Consider the following 14,498-nt stretch of genomic DNA (forward strand, 5'->3'; position numbering starts at 1 on the left):
TTATTTCCATGAGGTATTATAGGTTTATTTCTTTGAAGCCATATACTTTTATTAAGCATAAAAAATTCACATACAAAACCAAAACCCAGCTCTTCATATATTTAACAAAACATGAACCATCATTCCAAAAAGGAGGTGCTGTGCTTAAAATTTCTTCTGTTAAGATACAACCCATGCCCAATAAATTGTACACTGCCGAAAAGTAAAAGTAACGCATTATAGCCACTGAGAGTGTGTCTTTGGGAAACAATTTTTTTTTAAAAAAACAACAACTTCCATCATGAAAGTTAAGTACACAGACTTGAAAAAAGGGTAAACCATCGTTACAACAAGGCAAAAATGTTATATATCATTCAAAACTTTTATAAAGAGATGTGGAAAAGTACCTAAAATAGTTTCTTCTTGTATAAAATTTCAGTAATAAAATATTGCTTACAATAAATAAGAAATGTAGATTTCATGAATACTGGTTGCGCCATCATTTACTTTGTACCTAAAAACTGCATTTCATCAGCTAGCGCTCCAGGCTATTTACAGGCAGTCAGAAGTCTTTGTTAAGTCACGCCAAAGTATTTATCATCAGTGCCTGGAAGGAACGTAACTAATTTTGGGAGGAGATTAGATGACTTCCAGAGCCAAACTAGTCTCCAGTGCACTTTTCCTCCCTCCTCCTCTTCTTCTTCTTTTAAAAAGAGCACTGTATGTAACTTCCATTGTGTTTTGCAATGCATACATGTTTAGAATTTTCCAAAATACTGCTTGAGTATGTAACTGTATGAGATAAGATTAACAAAGCAGGGAAAGGCAAGCTTTGCTGCAGCTATATGGAGATATTAGATTCATTGCTGCCCGTCCCATCTGTAGACATGGCAATTTTGAACAGTTCTTTAGCAGCTGCTCAATAGCAATGTGACGGACATTAAGCTGTGAAGCCAAGGAGTCTTTTTCTTGTACTTGCTTAGTCAGCTCTTCAAACACATCTGAAATAAATATCAGCATCAAGTTAGTCCATGATTTCAGGAAGTACACCCATCACTTTGCAATTTTGTAGTGTCATTTACAAGATACTAAAAACAAAATGAAAGTTGTGAACCTATAAATCAGTAACCTAGAGCCCTTTCTGTCAGTTTGCATTTCTTAGTACAGAAAGTATTGATCTGATGTGTAGAGAGCTTTCCTTTTCTACTTAATTCAAGAGGGTTCTGGAAGCTTCTCTGTGTGAAAGAAACAAGCAGAAGGCTCATGATGTTTGGGTTATTCCTTCAGAGAAGCTGAGTACTGCTGGCTTAAACTGTTTCCGTTATTTTTCTGTCAAGATCATGCTGACTATAATAATAAGGCCAGAAGAAGCCTGGGTTTCTCTTTCTATCTCTCTTCCTTCTGGTGTGGTGTTCTGTATATAGTGTTATGGTTTAGTCTTATTATAAGTTATCGTAGGTTTAAGTAAAGTCTGCCGCAACTGGATTTCTTATGGACAGTCAAATCCTTAATGTATTGGATTTGTGACCATTATGCTCATTTGCCTTCAGTAGCAGTAAAGCTCTGCTGGATGAAATATTAATTGCCTCTGGTCTATTTTCTGGGAATCCTGCAATGTGTTTTAAGTTTTTACTCTGCTAACTATAAACTGGGATTCTACTCTGGATCAATATATGAGTAGAATACATGACACTTTCTAGAATGCAGATGGATGCTTTTACATTGTAGTCTTCAAAATGAATTTGTTTCTATTTCCCAAGATTTCTACCTTTTTCATGGGAAGAGAGAAAAAAGTGTATTTTCTTCACGTAAAACTAGCAGTGTCTTTTTCCTTTATGTATTTATTTATTTGGAAGAGGACAGATCAATAGGCAAATATTAAAATTCACCTTACCCTGGATTTGCTGGAGAAGTTTCCCATTCAGCTGTTCCACCTCTGCAAGAGTCATCTTACTCACTGAAACAAGAAAAAAACCAAACGTAAGCCACCAGACAAAAGAGAGTGGGAGGGGAAGCAAAGGAGGGGTGACCTACAAAAATGTTTTAACAAACCATTTCGAAGGGTAACCAAGACTAACATAACTGAATGTTGGGCTTCTTCATTCTACTGTAGTGACAAGTCAGAAAAATGGAAAGCAGCAACATACTTAGGGTATTAATGTTCAGAAGAACATGGCAACCCCAAATACCCAGGAGTTAAAAAGTGCAAGAGTTTAGTTCATAAAGGTAAAGGTAAAGGGACCCCTGACCATTAGGTCCAGTTGCGAACGATTCTAGGGTTGCGGCACTCATCTTGCTTTATTGGCCGAGGGAGCCGGCGTACAGCTTCTGGGTCATGTGGCCAGCATGACTAAGCCGCTTCTGGCGAACCAGAGCAGCACACAGAAACGCCATTTACCTTCCTGCCAGAGCAGTACCTATTTATCTACTTGCACTTTGATGTGCTTTCGAACTGCTAGGTGGGCAGGAGCAGGGACCGAGCAATGGGAGCTCACCTGTCGTGGGGATTTGAACCGACGACCTTCTGATCGGCAAGCCTGAGGCTCTGTAGTTTAACCCACAGCGCCACCAGCGTCCCGATAACGCCACCCGCATCCCTTAAGTTCATACAACTGCCTTAATGTGAATTTGTGCCCTTTCTATGTCACATCCCATGAAGTCACACTCTTATCTGGTCAGGGTTATAAACATCCCTTTAGGGGAAATAAATGAGAAGATGTCTGTGGCCATAAAAACTGAACAGGCTTAACAGACTCTTGCTTGTTATTAGTTCCCCACCCACCAGCACACAGCAGAACTTCTGCACCCTTCAAAGCTGCTCCAGGATTGCAAAACCTTTACTAGACACTAAATTAAGCATTCAAAATGATCAATATTACTGGATTAACAGTGTCGTCTCATACATGTTTCTCCAGAAGTAAGTTTCCATACACTCAATGGAGCTTACTCCCTTGTAAATGTCATGAGGCTGCAATCCTAAACACAACACAAAATCTGCTGATTTAAAACGAAGTATTTACATTTACGGGTTCTACACTTGTGTGAACTCAGAAGACCTCCCTCCTTCTGCTTAGGTGTTAATCACTGGAGTGAATCCACAGTGTCAATGAAACACTCAAAGATAAATACAATTTCAGTGTTTGCACATCAACTCAAAAAGGAAGACTTCCCTTGTTTCATGGTGCATTTGACAATCAGATACTAGCAAGCAACATTTACTCTTTTCCCATTTCCAGTGACTTTCAGATGACGAAGTCTGATTACTAAAAGCTATTAAAAATGCCTTTATAAAGATTTAGAACAAAAATATCGAGACACATAAGCATAAGCACTTCTTCCACTTACATTGCTCCCTGCTGTACTGCGGGTGTCTTCTTTGGACCTGGGTATCTGGACCTGTTTCAGCTTTCCCCATCTCCGCTGACTGGTCATGACTGGACCACAATGAACTACTACAGTGTAAGGTAGCACTTGCTTGCTGCAACATATCAAGTCTAAAATCGCTGGATTCTCTTGGTTCTAGAATACTGTGCGAACAGTTTGAAATACTCCCGGAGTTTCCATCTATCCATTTTGCAGAGTATTTAGGAACTTGGGAATCAAATTGTGGCAGCAGCTTTCTCTCTCTCTGATGTCTAAAGCCAAACAGTTGATGCTGTGCTTGCTTTGAACTTTCAGAATCCAAATCCAAATCTTTGTTTTGTGCATACTGTATAATCCAGTTAATTTTTTTGCTCAGTATGTTTTTCACTTCTGCATATGTGCTCTTGGAGAGTTTTGACTGTGGGCAACTCTGGTTTGCTATTAAGTGGAATTTCTCAAAACAGTCTCTGTGTCCCCTTAATGATCTTGTATGCAGAAGATCAGACTTTGGTATTCCTGAGGGGAGAAAAAAGTTACAAGTGGACACTGTAATTCAATTATATTAAATTGTAGGCTGCAGATATTTTAAGAAGAAATCGGCACTCAATGAAGACTAGACACAGGTTGCAAGGACACAAGGTTGATAAAGAGGTAATTTTCTGTACCTCATAGTCACTTAATTTTTCTCATAAGCAGCTCAAAGAGTTATCCACACCCCTATATAATGAAATAAAATCATCTCCACTTCCACAACCTCGGCACCTAGGAACTACCACAGAGGATCAGTCTAAGCGACTAAGAGGAAGCTAAATATACCAGTGATGGGAGTCCCCAAGTAACAGGACCCACCTGGCATAATGACCAGTTTTGCTTGGATTCAGCATCAAGTATGACTCCATCTGGTATCGTTCAACTTGTTCCATATATCACATATGAAGGGAGCACATGGCACTGTAGTCTAAACCACTGAGCCTCTTGGGCTTGCTGATCAGAAGGTCAGCAGTTTGAATCTGTGTGACGGGGTGAGTTCCAGTTGCTCTGTCCCAGCCAACTTAGCAGCTCTAAAGCACACCAGTGCAAGTAGATAAATAGGTACCGCTGGGACGGGAAGATAAAACGATGTTTCTGTGAGCTCTGGCTTCCATCATGGTGTCCCGTCGTGCCAGAAGCGGTTTAGTCATTCTGGTCACATAACCTGGAAAGCTGTCTGAGGACAAATGCCGGCTACCTTGGCCTGAAGCGAGATGCGCACTACACTCCACAGTGGCCTTTGACTGGACTTAACCATCCAGGGGTCCTTTACCTTTTACCTACCTTATATCACACATAAACCAAATGGAATCCTATTAAGACTAAGGCAGGAATTTATAGACTACAGGAATACAGCTGTCCAGCTGTGCCCCTATCTGGACAAGGATAGCCTAACTTCTGTCGTCTATGGTTAACATCTCTAAGTTAATGTTTGCAGCAAAAAATGCTAAGTACTATACTGAGATAGCTACAGTCACTCAGGGCATCAGCGTCTTTAATATGGCACCAATAGTCTTTCACAGGACTGGAAAGTGATGCTTTGTAGAATCACTGGACAGAATCTAGACAGAATCTAAGCACCTTTAAATAGGCTGGATTTTGACTAGGAAAAGCTCTGTGAACATCTATCATAAAGCAGATTATGCAACACATGTATGAATGTGAAATAAAGGAGTGTGGCAGTGCTGCAACTGTAATTCCACTGAGCAAAAAATGTGCTGCTGTTTTCACCAGAAGGACTACAAAAACAATTTTGTTCCATTCTACACATGGGTTTTGTCTCTCATCTATAGGAGTTTGGAAAGAATAAATCTAATCTTCCTTCTCAATCTCATTGAGAAGCTCACTTATTTCACATATGCTGCCACCCCAAAAAACATGGATTTTCACATTCTGCACCCCAACAGCCAACAGAAGCTGTGTTCATACATTACACGGAACCCTAGTTGATTCCAGCATGGTCTCACTCCTGGTCATGCAAAGCAAAGTTCATGGCTTGTTTCCCTCAAACAAACCTTGGCCACTGCTTGTGCTGTGTTTGGAGAAGACTCAAACCAGGAGCATGGAGAAGAAACAAGCCATGAACTCGCGTTTGACTAACACAAGAAGAAAAGCTTTGTGCTTCGTTGCTTCTAGCATGGCCAGGAGCAAAATGTGGACTTTTGAGTAAATTCATTAAATTTACACAACTTGATTGCAAAAAACCTCAAAGCTGCTTGTTTCAAGTTAAACCATAGTTAAGCATTATGTATGATGCACTAGAATCTTTCAATTGAGCGTATAACACCTGCAATAAAGTGACAGTACATTGGCTGAGCAGAATTTATTCTGAAGAACAGCTGACTTTTTAAAATGAGTAAATAATATTTTATTAGTTCTCTCAGTCTACTGTGATTCTGCCACTGAAGCTCATGGTATTGTTTAAAAATATTTAAAGACATTTATATCAATATATTAAATTCAGCAAATACCCTGTATAAATGCTTCACCAACACCGTAAGGGACTGTGCCAGAAAATCAAGAAGCAATGATTTCCGGCAGCTTATTACTGTGTAAGCAAATTAGTCTGTGGTACTGCTGGTTCTGAGTATGGAAAAATGCAGTCTTACCAAGACATTTAGGCATTCAGCCATACTGGCATAAGGCATTTAGCCAGTATGTTAACTTTGAAGGATTATCTCCCTGTAGAGTTGTAACTGAACTGACAAGCAGCTCTCAGCCAGCAGCTACTTATATTATGCCTGGGAGGACCCTCTATATTTGAAAAGCTTTAATTAAAATGCTGAAAGGGAACTCATGCCCCAACATATTTCTATCTTGGCTAAATATAAAACAGATGCTTAGAACAGCAAGCATATACATGTAAAGAAAGCAGGAACTAAATCATCTGCTTTTCAAGAAGTATTTCAGAACAGGTGCAGATGTATTTTGAAGTAGGCATTTATTCTTTTCTACAGCCTTCTACAATGGAAGATCTCATTATATGGAACAGCCAGCATCAGCTTTTGTACCCAGCTCATGTTGCTGTGTTACACAATAGGTGCTGGGCTTGTTTTCTCTTTGTGTGCAAGTCTCTAATCCAAAGAGCTATGCTAGCAGCTGGGCAAGTTCAAAGAGCCATGAATAGGCACACACACAGCTTTGATGCCAGGACTTGCCAGCTAGCTGTTAACATCCATCGCCACCCTTTCTCCAGGTTGGATGGCACCCAAGTTTTTATTTCCTTAGATGCAATTATCCCTAGGTGGCTGATAATTAAGTAAAAGGCCACTTTAGGATTTTGCTTTGTTGCTGTGTGCATTTGGAGAGGTAGATTTTGTAAAGGTTTTTAAACCGATTTCTATCTAACTCAATGGGATAATTAATCAAATTTTAAAAGCACGCTGTATGGAGTAATTATTCCTTAATTGATTAAAAGAGACAGTTTGAAGTGTTTTTACTGCAAAGTAATAGCGTGAGTGAATTAATCAATTGATCAGAACTTTTTGTTTTGTTTCAGGGGAATTGTTACCAAGATAACAGGCCATTAAGATACAGGTCTGGAATGATCATACGACTGCAAAACAGGAGGGTCATTCAGTCTAACCCACTGCCTTATTTTTTTAACCTACTATAAAATTTCAACCCAACCCTGCCGCCCAAAAGAGCCCAGAGTGTGAAACACAGCAACAAAGCAATCCAATTTAAAAATAAAACAAACAACACCTAAAAACCATTTGAAAACAGCCAGGTTTCCTTACAGCTAATAATTTGCAGATTGGGAGAACTTTGGAGCCACCTTTGGAAGAGAATAAATAGCAACAAGACATCGTCCCAACTTTGAGCTGAACCTTGTGAGCCCAGCCAAGGTAAGCAGGACACTTGCCCCTGTACTCTGGAACCCGAACAAAGCAAACTGGTTTGGTTTTTAAGTCATTTTTCTTCTCTCCATTTTACTAGCAAGCCAACAAACCCTTCAGAATGCTGCAACAGCACTGTTTTTTTAAAAACTGTTCTTTGCCAAGTACTTTGCTGCAGGATATAGCATAGAAAGTCCTGCACAAACCAGCGGCCAGTGTAGACCATTGCTCCTATGACAGCACTCAGAAAAAGTAGAGTGCTTTCTACTTCTGGTACCAAGTAAGATTTTAGTAACAACTGCTCAATATTTATCTGCCCGATCATTAGATTCCATACAGGGCAAACTAGGGAAAGGGGATCTATTTGTTGTTATAGATCAACAATCCTCAATCAGCTTTGCTGCCTAGACTGGTATTTAAAAAACAGCATTGACTGTAGTCTGGTAACCTTTGTTTCCACAAATAAATATGAGGCAAAACTCTAAAGTCATTTGTGCAGGGAGGATATTACTGGATGGAACACCAGCAAATGTTTATTACTACAGAAATGTGTTTAGACTTGCTTACTTGGGACTTGTTCATCTCTTACGAAATACAGTTCATGACAAAATGCACATGCTTCCACTTGTCTTTTAGAATATACAATACGCTACAGAAACGTACAATTTAACTATTATTCTAGGTCAAATTTCTATTGTTTGGAGCCCACAAACCCATTACTAAAGAGTAGTTAAACTTCATATTTCAACACAGCACTGTTTATTCTAAAGACAAGTGGGAGACCAAACATTTGTCAAGAAATGTATTTTGCAAGACACAAACACGTATTTATGAAGGCTGGAACTGTAACAAAACTGAGAACAAGGGAAATTGAAATCGCCAAGTAAATGCGTGCTTAGAAATGCACAGGTGCTTATTTAAAGACTGGGCAAATGTGAGTATCAGTTAACTAAACTAGCAGTCCTTCAAATCCTGATTATCAGATTATAAAGTTACAAAAAGCTCAAGAGTAAATTACTGTAACTATTTACAGGGCTCACATGCATTTAGTACAAGCCCAATAGGTTTGAGTTGTATTCCGATCCTCTCTTCTCCAAACTGAGTGATTTTTTTAAAAATTCACACAAACACCCTGTGAGGGAGATGGAGCTTAAAGTTAGCATAAAAGCATAACAGGGATGTGAACACAGGTTTCGTGTGTCTGAATTAAAGACTTTAGTAGTGGCATCAAGCTAACCTGACAGTCATGCTGGATCCTTACAAGTTTTCAGCTCGAAAGTATTTTAAACCATTGCTAGGAAACAAGACTAGCAAGAGTTTCTGTGTGTGTGTGTGTGTGTGTGTGTGTGTGTGTGTGTGTGTATATATATATATATATATATATATATATATATAATGCAATTATCTGTCTGTGTTTCATTTCCCTCAGACCTCACTAAGATTTTGTCTCTCAACACTCAGTGTTTATATACCTGTGACCATATATTCCATTCCATATATTAGAGGGTTGCTGGGGGGTTTTTGGTGGCATACAAACCTTGTTAAATAAATAAAATCTGATATGGGAAAGCTTATGCTATAATAAATTGGTTTGTCTTTAAGGTGTCACAAAACTCAGTTGTTTTTACAGATGGCTACTCCATCTGACAATGACATAATGTGGTTGCTAAGAAACAGTAGGTTATCCTGCATTTAGATCCTTAAACCCTGAAAAAGTCCAACAAGTGTTCTGTATTATTTAGTGACTACTTTTGAATTTGTCTCTATTACTGTAGATGTTTTTTAGTGGATAGGACACTACAGAGAATTTTCACAAATATACTAACAGTTAAAATGTTGTATTTATTTACTACTTTTCTAGTAAAGGAGACATTCTTCCAATAATAAGAATAAGAATTTCCTTTCAGAATTTCCCAAAGCCTCAATGGTGCAGTATTATTATTCAATGTTAGGCTACACTTACCTTCAATGTTTAGCTCAAAACAAATGTGGCAGAAGGAGAGAGTCTCTCTTTCTGTTCCTAACTTGCACACGCTGCAAACATTATCATCGTTCAAGTCAATGTTAACAAACTGCTCTTCGTTCATAGTGTCCCTAAAAGAGAAAATGCCCTGTTACCCAGTGAAGGCTGAAGAAAACCACATCCTAGCACTAACCACAACCTAAATTTGAACATATGGTAATGCACCTGAGAGTTTCTATTTTCCATTTCCCATAGATTTAAAACTGAAGCCTTATTTCTAGACATCCTTTATTCTACATTTTCATAATTTCAAGCCTACAGGATTAGTATCCTCCACATTTGGTTTGCTCTACATGGCCTAAATACTTTAAAACTCACTGAGCGAGTGCTTAAATTATATGCTCTTCTGTAGTTCTCTAACCTGATATGAAAGGAAAACAATGCCCTTTGACATGCTCACTATGTTTTTCCTGTGAACAATTAACTGTATTTAAGGATTTAAAATATTTGTGCCAATTCAATTTGGCAGTCACAGATGTATTTTGCATTTTTGTCACTTGTCTAAAAACATGAACACATCACAACTTGCAGTTTTTATTTTAATATTTATATTCCGCTTTCCACTACGTAGGTCTCAAAGTGGCTTACAGCTATAAAATATACTACACACAAAGCTGACACCACAAATTAAACCTCTAAAGTTTAAATCTAAAAAAGAAAAGAAAAACGTAAAACTTCTGAGAAGCATCCAGGGTACAAAGGCCTCCTGAAATAAAACAGTTCTGACCAGATGTCTGAAATTCAGTAGGGGCGGTGGCAGTCTTAACTTCTTGTGGGAAGGAGTTTCACAGAGCTGGGCCCACAACAATGCCTCCAAAGTCATCTGAAGCCTATACTGTACATGTTTTGCCTTACACGTTTTCCTAACACGGCTGGCACTGTGAGTATTAATCTGGAATAGTTAACAGGCTTGATCACATCTCCTGTGCGATACACTAGCATTGTAATTAAGGATTGTAATGTCATTTGGCTTGAACATCCTGTTTAAACTACATTCAGTATAAGCCTTGGATTCTGCAGGGGCAACCATGCCGAATAATGTATGACGATGATTTTCAATTCATCAGGCTGCTAATATAAAGGGTAAGTTAATGAAACCCAGCATCCTCTGTAGTAAATTGAAACTGTTTCTCTCTCAAACTGTTCATTAGCTATTAAGAGTCCATTAACTATGCAGAACATTCATTTGTGTTTTACTTAAGGCCTTCAAGAGATTTGAAGTACTCTGTTTAATACCCACAGAAACTAAAACCAGGATTCTATGAGGCTGGTTTTCCTAGAGAGTACTAGGACTGCATATATACATTTAAAGCACCCCCACCCCAAAATAATATGAAAACTATTCCATTAAGGGTGCTGGAAACTGTAGCTCTGTGAGGCGTAAACTACAATTTCCATGGGGTATTTTTTTTATTATTATTATTATGTTGTGTATTTTGTGTTTTGTACACTGTAAACCACTCTGTGATCCTCAGATGAAAGGTGGTATATAAATTTATTTTGTTATTGTTATTATTCATCATGTGTATGCAACTTAGGTCATCTTTTTACAAAAAAGAAATCAAAAGAATATAGAGAACTGGCCAATAGTGCATTCTGTGGTTATCAACCTACATCTTTGAGAATCAAAGCATCCACTAGATCACACTGGCTCATCTTCTGGGAGAAATACATGTCACCCTTAATATTTTAAAAGAATTTGCTCGCTTTGACAGAACCAATAAGGATTGTCCTTTCGACAAGTCTCCCTTGTTGTCTTAAAAATTAAACAGAAAATAAAGCTAACTTCTTATCCCCACTCCCTGAAATGGTGCTGGCTGTGGCAAGGGAAATGGACCTAACGCATGCTCAGAGCCACATGTTTTTCAGTAAAAGTGGTAAATCTGCAGCACACCAAACCTTGTTCGATTCCAAAAACCCACCAGCCCAGGCAATAGTCAGGGATGAAGGGGATTGTGCTCCAGCAGTATTTGAGGGCAGCATGCTCCTCATCTCATCATTAAGAAGGTAGGGTGGATTTTGAATGCTGTTGGGTGGTTTTGTGGATCAACACTTTTAATGGATTTGTATGATTGCTGCCACTGCAAATTGCTTGGGTAGTCCTTTGTGTGAAGCAATACATAAACAGAATAAATCTAACCTAATCTCTGCCCTACAAATTAGCAATTGTGTTCAGGTGCTGGGATCGTAATTTTGGTTTCAAAATTAAACCATGTCACTTAATTAAATAAGGCTGCTCCATTACTCACTCTGCCTCCTCGGTACTATTCTGAATATTCTATTAGCTAGGACCAAGTGGGAGTTTCAGGGCCAAGCAGGGTTTAGGGCCAAGTTGCTGCCCAGATAGAGTAACTGCCTGGGAAACACATCTATGCTGCCTAGAGGGAGGGGTGTGTGTGTGCAAGTAAATAAAAATAAGTGAAGAACCACAATTAAGAGCAGAAGGTTGATGAGGAAGCAATTAACATGCAGGGAGAAGTGGATTCAGCACAGCCTCAACATTTTCTCCATGGCAGATTTCACAAGCCACCTAAACACTCCCCCTCAAAAAAGCTAGTCATAAATATGGCTCCAGCACTACCAAAATCTACCAGGATTTGGATGTCCCTAAACATGCCTCCACACTACACTCAGTATAGGGCTTGGATTCTGCAGGGGCAGCCATGCTGAATAATGTACAATGGTGATTTTCAATTCAATTCAAGGCTGCTAATATAAAAGGTACCTCACTTGGCATGCCTACTCCCTTAGTAAACATACATATTATTAACTCCTCTTAAACCCATATATATATATATATGTTGTTGTTTAGTCATTTAGTCATGTCCGACTCTTGGTGATATATATATATATATATATATATATATATATATATATATATATTATGTGTAGTTATAAAACCATGTTTTTGTGTGTGTGTGCGGCGCGCATATATATACACACACACATATACATATACACATACAGTGGTACCTCGGGTTACATACGCTTCAGGTTACAGACTCCGCTAACCCAGAAATAGTACCTCGGGTTAAGAACTTTGCTTCAGGATGAGAACAGAAATCGTGCTCTGGTGGCGCGGCGGCAGCGGGAGGCCCCATTAGCTAAAGTAGTGCTTCAGGTTAAGAACAGTTTCAGGTTAAGAACGGACCTCCGGAAGGAATTAAGTACTTAACCCGAGGTACCACTGTGTGTGTGTGTGTGTGTGTGTGTATGTATATGTGTGTGTGTGTGTGTGTGTGTGTATTCATACACACACACACACACACACGTGTGTGTGTATTAATAACTCCTCAAACTACACACACACAAATAAATAAATATTACCTTTTAAACCTGCCATTTATCCACTTCCCACCGAGGCTCATCTTAATACCCTCAAACAGCCCCCCCCCAACCAATGCAAGTATCATTATCGTTAACGCTTCCCCCTTAAAACCGGGCCCCTCACCAACTTCCCATACCTTGGGACCAAACCTAATTAATACCTTCTCAGCAGGAACAGCAGTCACACTAACGCTCCTCCTTAAACCTTTCTGCCCGTTTGCCCAACAGCCTTACACTCAGTTAACCATTTCGTCGCCGTTCTCAACGGCGCCCCGACAAAAGCAGCGAACCCCGTGGTCACCCAGGATGTAAGAGCACTGTCTGAGGGCCAGAGCTGGCGGGGAAGGGGGAGGAGGAGGCGGTCACAGGGAAGCCCTACGCCGGGAACTAGGGGGTGAAGGGAGGGAGGGAGGGAGGCCGTCCCCGCGGGCCCTGCCGCCTGAGGCAGCCGCCTCGCCTCGCCTCAGGGCCGGCCCTGGTCGAGAATAACCGGCGGCGGCCTCGAAAACCGTCGCTTCCCCTCACCGTGTCCGCGTTCCGCCCGCCGCGCTCCCCGCTTTCGTCCTCTCGAGCCGCCGAGAACCGTCTGAGGGAAGAAGGCGAAAGACGGGCTCCGCTCGGCCTCCTCGCGCCCGGAGCCCCGCCCACTCCCGCCTTCCCGGGCTGGACCATTGCGTGCCACAGAAAGGGGGTGCGCGTCTGTGTCCTCATTTTTTGTATATGAGCGCGCGCTTATTCGTTTTTCCCCCCTCCTCTCGCCTCACTAGTTGCCTTTATCTGCTCCGCTCGCGTTTCTTCCAAAAAGCGGCCTGGCTTGGCTTCTGCCCGCACGCAAAACATACAAACACCCCCCCCCCGAACATCAATGGGCCCGGCCGGGAATAGGCGTCCCGCGCCGCTTGCGAGCGCAGAGACATACAGAAAAAAAGAGTGGAGTGGCGCGCGGAGACTCAGTTTCTGGGTTCTGTCGGTTGCTTTCTTCCTGCGAGGAGGGGAGAGCAGCATAGCTGTCAACTTTTCCCTTTTCTCGCGAGGAATCCTATTCGGAATAAGGGAATTTCCGTTAAAAAAAGGGAAACCTTGACAGCTATGGAGAGCAGAGCGACGGGCTTTGCAGAGGATGGAGCGCAGGGTTGCAGCAGCCCACGGGGAAGGTCTTGTTTGCAAGAGCCCTGCTTTTCAGATAGGATAATTCCTACTGAACCTAGACAAAAAGCAGAGACATCACCTTGCCAACAAAGGTCCGTATAGTAAAAGCTATGGTTTTCCCAGTAGTGATGTATGGAAGTAAGAGCTGGACCATAAAGAAGGCTGATCGCGGAAGAATGGATGCTTTTGAATTCTGGTGCTGGAGGAGACTCTTGAGAGTCCCATGGACTGCAAGAAGATCAAACATGTCCATTCTGAAGGAAATCAGCCCTGAGTGCTCACTGGAAGGACAGATCCTGAAGCTGAGGCTCCAAGACTTTGGCCACCTCATGAGAAGAGAAGACTCCCTGGAAAAGACCCTGATGTTGGGAAAGATGGAGGGCACAAGGAGAAGGGGACGACAGAGGACGAGATGGTTGGATGGTGTTCTTGAAGCTACCAGCATGAGTCTGACCAAACTGCGGGAGGCAGTGGAAGACAGGAGTGCCTGGCGTGCTCTGGTCCAGGGGGTCACGAAGAGTCGGACACGACTAAACAACCAAACAACAACAACAAAATTCCTACTGAATCGCTCCCTAAGCCAGGGTTTCCCAAACTTGGGTCTCCAGTTGTTTTTGGACTACAATTCCCATCATCCCTGACCATTGGTTCTGCTAGCTATGGATGATGGGAGTTGTGGTCCCAAAAAAGCTGGAGACCCAAGTTTGGGAAACCCTGCCCTAAGCCATTCTAGGGAGCATTTAATGACGAGGTAAAACGAGAGTTCGCAAATGTATCCATTCCCCTTA

The 14,498-nt window shown here is 41.0% G+C and overlaps 1 protein-coding gene across 1 annotated transcript; it reads right to left on the minus strand.

Moving 5' to 3' along the window:
* Positions 1–13,111, minus strand: LOC310743064 (protein EURL). The gene is given in 6 exon segments (XM_083573155.1): positions 1–843; positions 846–980; positions 1,874–1,936; positions 3,325–3,858; positions 9,175–9,305; positions 13,087–13,111. Coding segments are annotated over 5 exon segments (879 nt in total). The 5' UTR covers positions 9,299–9,305; positions 13,087–13,111; the 3' UTR covers positions 1–820.
* Between the last annotated feature and the right edge of the window lie 1,387 nt (positions 13,112–14,498).

Source organism: Podarcis filfolensis (assembly GCF_964270895.1).
Source record: "Podarcis filfolensis genome assembly, chromosome: 10".
NCBI lineage: Eukaryota > Metazoa > Chordata > Lepidosauria > Squamata > Lacertidae > Podarcis > Podarcis filfolensis.